We start from the raw sequence: 11876 nt of genomic DNA, 5'->3' as shown, positions 1-11876 counted from the left end.
AATGTTTTCGTTGAACTTGGTTTTGGCTTGGAATGCGATAAACCGCCTTGCAGAACGCCAAACAGCCAGATAAGCCGCGGGACAAAAAAAAAAAAAAAAGGATTCCCGTTTCCCTGAAAAGTCGGAACACCAACGTAAATAAAGATAAAAAAAAAAAAAAATGAGGGTAAACGTCGAAGTCGCTCCGTGCGGACAAGGACGGACGTGAGTGGAGCGGGGGAGGAAAGTTGCAGAATGTGGGAATAGATCTGGGAAGGTTAACGGGTTCTTTCACTGCCACTGCAGTGGGTTTGCCATGGCCTGAAAATAGTTCAAAAAGAGAGAGAGATTTTCTAGGGCAAAGTCATTGTTTGCGAGTCACTCGATCTCTTTGAGTACGGTACACAATACTGATGATTTCGATTAAACGATCGAAACGCTCACTGGGTTTTATTTTTCCTCGGAAATCTCACTCGTCTTCCCGATCCTTACATAGAAAAACATTTTTAGTGAGACGTGAGATAAATAAGAATAAGGACCACCAAGCTATGCTGAGGAAAAGCGGGGGGGAGCACAGAAGGTCAAGAGGAAAGATTAGCATTGATGCTGATAAAGGGGTTACCAGAACTGGATGGCATTTTCACAATAATAAAAACAGTTCTGATGACATGTTTCTCAGTGCCCACTATGTTTTGCCTACTTTAGACCCATCAGTTTTGGCTAGAGCCACTCAAAACATCACTGCGCTTAGCGGCTAGCCGTGGTGCGACCGCGCTAAGCTAATACAGCGCCTCACCAAAAGCCTGGCTTTGACACTAGCAGAAAGAAATCTGGTGGTCAGTTACCAATTACCAAGTTTGATCATTTACCAAGAATTCAAAGTTCCACCTGGCTAGCATGGCAATGAGGCTAAACTATAGCGCTAGCATGTCTGAGCTGTAGTTGCGAGTCAAGCAGAGCTGTCGACGAGTGTCTGTTTCATCCATTTCAATCGCATAATGTGGCCGAAGCGACATAAAGAAACCATGTAGGTCCACGTCATGACAAGATAACACAGTCTGACTCGGCCTGGGGCGGCGGAAAACAAAACAAGCCAGCGACGGAGGGACCTCACGCTCACCTACGACGGTGGCGTGAAAGCCGCGCGGCAGAGTTTGATGACACAGCAGCGCCGGCGTCGGGGGCTCGCGCCGCGCGGAGCGCGCGCACCCGTCACTTAGTGGCCTCGCAAAAAGCACACAATATCGTGCGGTCGTGTGTCATCATCCCATCCCACTGTAACTACACGGGAGGCCCCCGAAGGTTTTAATCAGGGCGCTCCTTTGTGTACCGCCACACATGGCGTCTTGACCGTTTGTGTTCTCAGGAGGCCTCCGTGGGCCCCGCAGCGCGTCTCCCCGCCGGAGGATTCCATCAAAGCAACATGGCATTAACTCTGGCGGAGATTGAATAACATTCTTTCTTCTTCTTCTTCTTCTTCTTCTTCTTTTTTTTTTTTTATTAATTTCGCAACCTCATGCACACTCTCCGTACTGTGTGCTCCAGCCGCGGCGAGCCCACGCTCAACCTACCGCCCGCCGACCACACACACACACACACACACACACACACACACACACTAACAAACACTTTTCCCTGTGTCCACATTGCGTAATGCGCACAACTGTTTGGAGAGGGCTTTATCAACACAATGAAATATGTTACCGATGGCGCCGTGCGCAAACGAACAGCCCGGGTCACATGATCTGCTGACTGTTTGGCCCCGGGGCCGCGCGCGACACTTTGAACTGTTGCGTAACCGAGCGGAATGTTCCCACTGCGAGGCAGCGTCGGATCAAAAAGCGGGCGGCCAGGCAGTCGCGGCGGAGATGTTGATAACGCGCCACGACTGCTAACGAATCCAGCTTTTCAATAAGCGACGATAAGAGGGCCCGTTTTCACGCATTGGCCGAGCTCAGGCTGCTGACACGCGCGTTCCCCAAGGCCGTCTTGAGATTGGGAAATGTGGCAATAAAGGAAGTTTAAAAAAAAAAAAAAAAAAGCAGAAGGATTAAAAGGATATAGCGGTATTTCTACGGAAAAGCTAAAAGGCCGCCGACGTCTCTCCGTCCTGGAAACCCAACTGGACTCTTGCTCGCATGCGCACCGGGGGCCAGCGGCGGCAGAGAGACTTCAACCTCGGCCCAGCTGCTCTCAGCTGCAACGTGAGATGTGAGAGCCGGAGCGGAGGTTCGCTTGGCTCCGGCCCAAAGTCACAGAATGTACTTGAACGAATTCCAGCGCGCAGAAGTTAATGTGGGGCCAGAGTGGATTTATTTATCTGTCCGTCCGTTTTCGGATGGCGTGAGTTGAAGACGAAGAGAAGAGCGAGCACTATTTTTAACATTTAGCACTTTTTTTTTTTGCGTTGTTTAAGACTCGCTTTTCCCTTCTTGTCGTTTTAATGACCGCAGACTCAGAAAAGGGAAGAAAGAGTTGTTTCACGAGGGTGTTTTTTTTTTTTTTCTTTTTTTGTCAGAGCCACAGTGGACTCATTGTGTTCCCCTGCTCTGAGAACACTGTTCGGTTTTTGATATTTGGCCAAACCGAAGGCGTGACTTGCGGGAGGCAACGACGGTCTGTTTATTAGTGTGTGCGTGTGTGTTTTGTGAGAAACAAAATAAATGAAAGGTGAATCGCTCAACAGCGATTGGCTGCGTCACAGTAACATTTGGCTGACATCGATGCTTCCCCGCGAGGCAGAAGTTTACTGGATTTAACGATCATCACGCGTTGTCTCTGGCAAAGCGCTGAGATACTCGGCGTGCTGCTGCGTTCTGGGTTTTTTTCATCCTGACATTTTGCTTTGCCGTGCACGAACCCTTGCGTGTCACAGTGATGGATGCGGAGTGAATGTTCTCTAAATCGATTAAACTCTTTGACAACTCCTCCTTGACGGCTTCAGAGCGACGAAACGTTGACAAAAATGTTTTTTTATAAAAAGCCTTTTAATCCGGCCCGCCAAATTTAAGGAAAATTATACCAACGTTAAATAAGTCATAGAACAGCTGTAGTTCATCAATTTTTTTTCAGCGTTTTAAGAGTCATTTCAATAAAGAGCTTTTAAATACCGTGGGGCGTCAAAGGCATTTAGCAAAGCACATGTTTTCTACACATCCAATCATATATTTTTTTTCTCCCATGAGGTCGGTCACCAAAACACTCCATCCATCTGCTCCTGCTCCGGCCCCGCTGTTTAATTTCAGAACCCATTGTGGTCCACCACACCAAAGGTTTGCCCACCCCTGGTCTAGCGCCATCCTGAGGCAGGTATTTCACATGTGAGATTTTGATAACAACATGATTATTATTGCGTGAACAGTTTCATCAGGCTCAGGGTTACCGCTCAGAGGCAGCACGCTAGCCCGTACAAAGGCTAATATTGCACTAGCTATAGCATGTCAGCAGGCTAGCTCGATAAAGCCAGCGTCTTACGAGCTGCTGAATCTGTACAGTGAATCTGTATGTTTTCCTGTACACGTGCGCACCCCCACCCCCCAGTGTGAATGCAGTGCTGTATTGATAACAAGGGGGCGCAGATGGTCACATCATTAGTATCGATCAGCCTTTTGCAAAATGGATTAGACGCCGGGGCAGGCTGCCATTCTATGGAAACAGCCAGATGGACTATAATGATACATTTTGTCACGCTCACAATCCTCTTAATGTTATCCTGTTAGCTATGTATTCATATGGCGTGGTGCTATGTCACTGTATACCGGCTGGGCGGGGTGTCTGTTTGGAAACAGAACATTAGTAGTCTGAGGGTGGAAACTTGTGAATTTCACATTAGAACACTTTTTTTTTTTTTTTTTTCATCTATAAGAGTCGACAGCAAGAGACAAATATTTTTGGCTGTGTTTTATTTCCCCGTTGGTTTAACTGAAGAAAATGGTTCTATTCTATTCTGTCCTTTGAAAAATGGCCACCACACCAAAGTCGCGGCCTTGCATGGCGATCTCTCTGAGAGATTGAGATTCTAAAATTTCTGGCCACAAACATCTTGACGAGCTGCAATCTAAGGTAATTTGGGTCGATCCGATCATTATGCGAGCAATCAGCTTTGTCCAAGTGGTCACAAAACCATGATCAGCTGCTGCAAACTGCGCTCAAAAACCCAAGAAGAGGACAACATCAAAGTACAGGAAGTGTGACTGTGTGCCTCACTGTAGCTAAAGACATTAGCGGATCTTCGGAGCGGAAAATGTTTTCATATTTAAAAAAAAAAAACGAAGGTTCAGAGTCTTGAAAGCTCTGAATCAAAACTGGGTCACAGCAGCGAGACCTTTAACAGACAGCGTGGATAAATAATTCAGGAGAGAAGAGTGGGCCAGAATTCCTCTATATATGTTGGCTTTGAAGGAAATCAACCCTGGCCATTTGCAAATGTCACGCTGCACTTAGTGTCGCCAACCACAGAACGGCTCTATCGCACGAGGAAATACGGACAAACAGAGGGTTTGTTTGGAGGAAAGGAAAAGAAGATGAAACATCGCTGAATAATCATAAACAGATACATTTGGCAGTAGAAACACTCGTGCTCGTGTCAGTTTGAAAGAGAAAACAGACTGAATTGGCACACACACCAGCGTATACCAATACTGTTTATGTTCTGGCGGACACTTTTAAACAATACAGGTACTGCAGGAAAATTGAGAGTGGGGGAGGTGGTGGGGGGGGGAGAAGCTTTACAGCAGGCATAAATCGCTGTCAGCTGGAAATCACCTTTCAACTTCAGCCTGCCGCACCTTAATGATTATTCTTGAACAACCACCCAGGGTTTACCTCCCCTCTAGGCTAACGGTCGAGCCTTCTATACCCGCTAAGAGGGTTTTTCTCCCAGTTGTCTCTCTATTCATCATTTATTTTGTTTTTGTTTTTTGCTCGCTAATCAGTCTTTGGAACAGTTCTCCATCTGCGTAAAGGACGCCGTCATCAGCGGACTCTCCCGCCAAGTCAGCAGCCCGCAATAAACAGCCGGTTTAACTACTCGGCTTTATCAGATGTTGACCACGGGGGCTTTCCGTACTTTCCGTCTATCGTCTCAGCAGAGGCCAATTATCTGCGGCTCTGTGTTGCAGGGAGTAGGAAAACAGATAGACGGCTACTGCCCCCTATTGGAAGAGAACTGCACAGGTTGTCTCCTTGTTGTCTCCTTGGACATATAAACACTATACCTAACGGTCGAATTTGCAGCATATTGCAGTTATCTAGCATCTTCTAATCTTGACATGACGTCAGACCTCAGAATACTTGTAATTACGTCTTTATTAACGTTATTAATTAGCACGTCACTTCCTGAAGCGCTATGGCAACTTCCAAGCTAATTTTACATGTCATCCTTTTTATAATTTGGATGAAAAAATGTTCACACTGCATTTAAACTGAGAATATATATTTCCTTGCCAAAGCCAAATCTCTACTTTGAAACTTAGTTTTGAGAAATAACCCCAGTAATCAGGGTCGTAGGGGTGCTGGAGCCAATCCCAGCAGTTTTAGGGTGAGGGCGGGGTTACACCAGCGCGTTACAGGCCCACGTGGAGATTGACCACCATCCACACCTACCGACCATTTAGAGTTGCCAGTACCTGTGGAAAAACCAAGACAGACAAGGAGAACATACTACTACTATACTACTACTACAATTATTATTATTATTATTATTATTATTATTATTATTATTATTATTATTATTATTAGTATTATTATGCTATGGTTGGGAGTCTGACCCGCAACCTTCTTCCTGTAAGCTGATGCTAAAAACTGCATCTTGCTAATCTATACAAGCTAAGTGTATCATTGCAGGGGTTAAAGTACGGACATAGAGATCAATTTATAATCTGATTTTATTTTCATTATTACGCAACATTAAAAGTATAAATATCTATTTTAATATACAACATCTGTGACATCCATAGAGCTTTCCTTGGGCAAATTACAAAACTCAAACAACTTTTTTTTTTATTGCACATATTCTAAAAGACACACCATCGTAAGCAAGTTCTGTCTAGTACTACGAAGTTCTGCGACGGGGAGAAAAGTAGGAAACGGAAACAAACGAACGAAAAAGACGAGCGGACAAACGACCCCGATGATCGGACACATTAATCACGGCACGAACAAACGTCCTTGTTTTTTGTTTTTCTTAATAATAAAAAAAAAAAAAAAAAAAAAAACCTTTGTGGCGACTCGAGCAAAAGCTGCACACTGTCACAAACAACATCATCCGTGACGCACGGAACACAGATTTGGCAAAACAAAGAAGAAGAAGAAGAGAAAAAAAAATCAACAATATACAAAATATACATCCATGATGCTTTGTAAACAAACATTGATGTGCTTTGAGGACTCGAATGTCAGTCAAGAGGAAGGAAAAGAAAAGGTGTCAAAGACGGGGATGGGGAAAGGGAAGAGGGAGGGAGGAGAAGGGGGGTGGGGGGTAAATATGAAATGGGAAGAGAATTTAGTGTTCTACAGGACGGGTGTGAAGTTTAGAAACGGCCCACACCCTTCGAACGCAACGCTGTCCCAGATTAAGGTGCATGTTTTTTATTCTCTCACAGTACGTCATCTTTACATTTAGAATATTCAACATCGGCTTTTTTTTTTTTTTTTTTTCTTAGCGTCTAAAACCTCCTTCGATCAAGTCCGCGTGACCCTGTGCGCGACCCGGTTCTACGTCACCACTTACTTTTTTACATTTACTGTTTTTTTTTTTTTTTGTTTTGTTTTTTTAAGAGTTCCGTTCCAAAGGAGCGACTGATCAGACCTTCTGCTCGTCCTCGAAGGGACTGCGAGTTGAGGAAAAAAAAAAAAAAAAGGAAAAAAAAAGGCATCTACAAGTTAGGGTATGGGGAACAGATGTTTGGATTAGGTGGCAGGAAGTGGGCGTGGCTACACGACAGCGTATAGTACCGAGTAACTGCACATGAACATCATATATATGCCGCTGACGGGAGCTGGTCTATGCACAGATGTCACACACACACACACACACACACACACACACACACACACACACACACACACACACACACACACACACACACACACACACACCACTTGAGCCTGTAAAAACACTCTTGTGTGGTCACTTCCTGTCCAGATCTCCCCCATCTGCACTTCCTGTTTAGCCAGGATCCCGCCCACGCACAGACAGACGCCGACATCCCTCACAGTTGGTTTCTTTTTAAATAATGCTACATTTTTTTTAAACCCCGCCCCTCGCTCTCTCTCGTTCCCTCCCTCCCTCCCTCTGGCTTTCCTCACTTTGGATCATGTGACACAGAGGATTCCCCCAACCCCCCCACCCCCAATGAGATACTGTAGACCACTGATGCCCCCGATGGATGTTACACACACAAACGCGGCCGCAAAAAGAAAAAGAAAATCTATACATATGGTACAAATGACAATCATGTAAAGCCCCATGTGTCCCCAGTTTTTACAGTGGTTGTCCCCCCCGCCCCCCCAACTCATATTTACACCCTATTGCATAAAAATCAAAACCTTGTATGTACAGACGTCGGAGGAATGTGAATAAACACCGAGCGAAAAAGAAAAAAAAGAGAAATTCTTTGCTAGGAACAGCAAATTTATCTTCCTAGAATCCTAAGGCCCCTTCAGTTATTTATGATCATTTGATTTGCTGTGTTTTTTTTTTATTTCCCATGACGAGCGCAGGATATAGTGCATTCTCTTGTGTACCACTTTGTGAAAACCCATTGTTCTGATTACACGATGCTAATTAGCCGAGGTCTACTGCATTTAAAAAAAGACATCAGGTCCTCCGATTCGACGCGAGTGCAACTGGGAGAAAAAGAAGGAAAAAAAAAATCTTATATGGCACTGACTCTACACAGTACGTCATTCGTAAGGTTACGCGGCCCCCTAGTGGCTGTGACATACCGATTGCACAAAAGCCTTTCTGAGAGGAGCTAGCCAAACATTCACGACTAGACCCTAAAAATGCTAGCTTCAAATAAAGACGGAGCAGAAATTATCGGCAAAATCGTTGCTCTACATTCTGACCTAGAAACATGTATATGTGTTTTATCACGTTACGTCACACACACAAAAACACACACACACACACACACACACACACACACACACACACACACACACACACACACACACACACACACACACACACACACACACACACACACACACTCTGTAACAGCTTGTCCGGCGTCAAACTAAGTCTAAAAAAAAAAAAGCTTGATGAAGTCAGCACAGTCTGTTTTTTTTCCCGACGTTTCATCCCATCCTGGCGCGTCTCATTTCTTGTTATTGGAGCTGCGAGGCGACTCTTTCTGCTGCTTCCCCCTGCCGCCGTCTTTGTCCAAAGTGTCTTTCGCCACGGGGGCCACCGCTCTGGACGAGGAGGCGTCTTTCTTGGTGGTTTTCTGTGCAGGCGGGACGTCCGGCGCCGCTTCCTTCCGCTTCCTGTCGGCCGGCTGCTCCTTCCTGCCGCCGGCGTTGCTTCTGATTTCGGGGCTCCTGCGGTTCTCCGCTTGCGACGTTTCCAATTTGGGAGCCTCCTTGGGAACCTTGGAGGCCTCCTGGGTTCCGGTGCTGGGGGTCCTGGCTGAGACGACGGCGCCGCCGGAGTGGATTTCCTTCCTCGCTGCGGGTTTCGGCGGCGGCGGCGGCGGCGGATCGGGAACATCAGGCTGTTTGGGTTTATGAAGTGTGGCCTGACTTTTGGGTGATGAATCTTTTTGCTTGGCGTCGCTTGGCCTCTGCTGAACGGCCGCCGGAGCCACGGAAGGTTTGGCAGGCGACAGGGAGGTGACGGCTTTGGGAGATTTGGACTTGGGGTCGGTGCTGGGCGGGATCGCCGCCGAGACTCTGGGCTTGGTGTCGCCGCCGAGCGGAACAGGACGCGTCGGCTCTTCTCGCTTTACCTCGGCCCCAGCAGGGGGCGCCAGAGCCTCTGCCTGCTTAGAGTGACGGGGCCCCTGAGTGCCAAGGGCAGATTCTTTAGGTGGATCTCTCGCCTTTGACGCACCGGGAGCCTTCGCTTCCGGTGCTTTCCCGTCCTTCTCAGTCTTGGCCGCCGGCCTGTTCTTCGGGCTTGCGGCGTTTTCAGCCGGTGGCGGTGAAAGCTTCAGATTTTCTTTCACGGCGGCAAAGACTTCCTTGCTGTTGTTGGTTGAGGAAGAGGCGGAGGCGGAGGAGGAGCAACAGGACATTTTGTCTTGTGCTTTTCCAGGGGGGTTGAACTTGGAGAGCCGCTCAGGCTCTTTCACATTCTTCATCTTCGGCGAGGTGGGACCCTCCGTTTTCAGCAGAATCACCCTTCTGCCCTCTGTCACAATAGAGGACACAGTTTTATCCTCTTTACTTTTTAGAGCTGCCACTGGTTTGACTACCAGGGCCGCTGCTGGGACCACCACTGGGACCACCGCTGGGACTACCGCTGGGACTACCGCTGGGACTACCGCCTGGACTACTGCCGGGACCATCGTCGGGACCACCGTCGGGACCACTGCCGGGACCACTGCCGGGACGGCCCTGGAGCAACTTATGGCGGAAGCTTTTCCTTTCTGCGCTGCTGAACTGCTGACGGCTTCCTTGGCGGGTGCCTCGGACTTCACGCCATCCTCCTTGATGTCCTTGGCGCTGGGTTCTAAGCTGTGGGTTTTCTCCTGGAGGGCGGGAGGAGGAGCAGACACCGGCGTGGAGCTTCGTGACTGCAGATGTTGCGGAGAGCAGACGCCGGCGGCTTGCACCTTCTCCGCAGAGGCCGGACTGCCGGGCGCCTTGGAGAGGCGGGTGGCGCTTGAGTCGCAAGAGGTCGCGGCCACCTGTCGCTGCTGGCAGCTTTGCTCGCCGGTGGCCTTCGTTGTCGTCACGTCTGACTCCCTTGAAAGCCTCTGCGGAGTCGGAGGCGGAGGGCTCGGCGCGGCCTCCCCGTCCTCGTCCTGGTCCTCGTTGCTGACCTCCCGTATGGACGGGGTTTTCCCGCAGGAGAAGTGGGGGGCGTGGCGGGGGCCGCGGTGGTCGTGGACAACCTGCTTGACGGCGAAGGCGGCGGCGGCGGTGACGTCTGCCCTGCCGGCGTGAGCCCTCAGCGACTCGCCGTGTCTGTCCTGCAGATTCTCGCCAGCCGGTTGGTTTGGCTGATCTTTGAGGGGACTCTGGACGCCCGGAGAAGTTTCGGCGTTGGGGGGACACAACGGTGGGCTCCTGAGCTTGTCTGCCGTCTTGACCAGCGGGATGGTGATCTGGCGCTCGGCAGGCGCCTGCAGTCTGACCGGCGGACTGAAGGACAAGGTCTCGCACGAGCTCTCGGCCATTTTGGACAGGCAGGTTTCCGTCTTGGACACCCGGGGCCCCGACAGCAGGCCTATGTCCAGGGTCCCCTCCAGGGGCCTGAGGGAGGAGATGTGGCGGCCCTCCAGTTTGTACTCGGACGACGTCTTGCGCAGCGAGGGCTCGGCGCCGGCGGCGGAGGAGGAGATGAGCTGCAGCTTCTCCACGGCGCTCTCGCCCCGGCAGGAGAACATCTTGGGGGTCAGGCCCTCGGGGCCCGAGTGGTGGTGGTGGTGGTGGTGGTGATGGTGGACGCCGCCCAGACTGCCCACAGTCACGTGGTCGTGGGCAATGGCGGCGTCCAGCTGGAGGCTCTTGGACCTGGTGGAGCCAAAGTGCAGGGTGTCGTGGACGCCGGCGGCGGCACAGCGGCAGACGCAGTCGTCGCGCTCCTCGAAGGACAACCTCTTCCTGGTCAAGTCCACGCCGGGCGCCTTCAACTCCAGCCGCTCGGGCTTGCCGCCGCCGCCGCCGTCCTTGCTCGTCCTGGGGTGCTGCCACTCCGGGTGCACGGAGCAGAGGGCGGGTCGATGGCCTCCCCCGTCGCCGCCGCATTCCCCGCCGCCGCCACCGGGGGTTTCGGCGATGGCCTCGGAGACGCGGGTGCTCAGCTTCTTGTACAGCACGTCCTTCAGGGCCGAGCCGGTGACCTTGACCTCCAACGACCCGCCGTCCGACGGCGCCCCCTTGTTGGGGCCCCTCGCCAGCAGGGTCTCGTCCCGGCCGTCGGCGCACGGCGAGCGCGAGTCCGACTCCCGCGGGCCGTCCTGCTTCTGCAGCGGGGGCGGGTCCCTCCTCTCGGGCCAGTCCTGCCTCTTGGCCACCAACTTGCACTTGAGCTTCTCCTTGTCCAGATCCTCCAGCGACTCCTGCCGGCCCACCTTGCGGACGCCGACGGGCCTCTTCAGGCAGCCCTGCTCCACCGGCCGCACGCGGGCCACGGCGGGCGGCTCGCAGGCCGCCGCTTCATCGGCCGCACCCGGCTCGCGCTCGCCGGGCCGGTGCTCCTCGTCCGCCGCCTCCTCCTGCGTGACCTCCAGGCTGTGCTTGCGGGGGCACAGGTGCTTCTTGTCGCCGGCGTAGGAGGGCGAGAGCTTCTCCTCCGACTGCACGCGCTTGAGCAGCGGCGAGCGCGGTGGCTCGGCGCTCTTGGGCCGCGCCATGTGGCGCACGATGGTGGGCGGGGAGTGGATCTTGGCGGGTACCGTCGCCTTGGAGTGGCTGCCCAGCAGGGGGGAGGGGGAGCGCTGCGGCGAGGTGGGCGGCTGCGGGGTGGGCGAGGGCGTGCGAGCCAGCGGCGAGAGGGGGATGCTGCTGGCCGACTTGCGGCGCCCCTGGCGGAGCCGCTGGCCGGGCAGCTTGGGGCCGAGGCCGTGCAGGGTGCTGGGACGGATGTGGCCCGAGCCGGCGGGGGAGTTCGGGGCGCTGGAGCTGGGGGAGCTGCTCTGGGAGGAGTTTCCACCTGGGGAGGAGCGGGAAAAAGAAGCAAATTAAGGCGGGCGCCCGATGAGAGGAGCCCGGAAAGCCGCGGCACG

At 51.6% G+C, this 11876-nt stretch overlaps 1 protein-coding gene across 12 annotated transcripts in view; it reads right to left on the bottom strand.

The window, feature by feature from the left end:
• Window positions 1-5846: 5846 nt before the first annotated feature.
• Window positions 5847-11876, bottom strand: part of mast4 (microtubule associated serine/threonine kinase family member 4) — a 70594-nt gene continuing 64564 nt past the window's right edge. For all 12 annotated transcript variants that reach the window (XM_076029465.1, XM_076029470.1, XM_076029466.1 and 9 more), the window contains one exon: window positions 5847-11803. In XM_076029465.1, coding sequence (XP_075885580.1) covers window positions 8301-11803 — 3503 coding nt within the window. In that variant the 3' untranslated portion in view covers window positions 5847-8300. The remainder of the gene's footprint in view (window positions 11804-11876) is intronic.

The sequence above is a fragment of the Nelusetta ayraudi genome, unplaced genomic scaffold, assembly GCF_046127955.1.
Source record: "Nelusetta ayraudi isolate G7.1 ecotype Tasmania unplaced genomic scaffold, CSIRO-AGI_Nayr_v1 ptg000026l, whole genome shotgun sequence".
In the NCBI taxonomy this organism is placed as follows: domain Eukaryota; kingdom Metazoa; phylum Chordata; class Actinopteri; order Tetraodontiformes; family Monacanthidae; genus Nelusetta; species Nelusetta ayraudi.
This window is presented reverse-complemented; position numbering and strand designations above follow the sequence as displayed.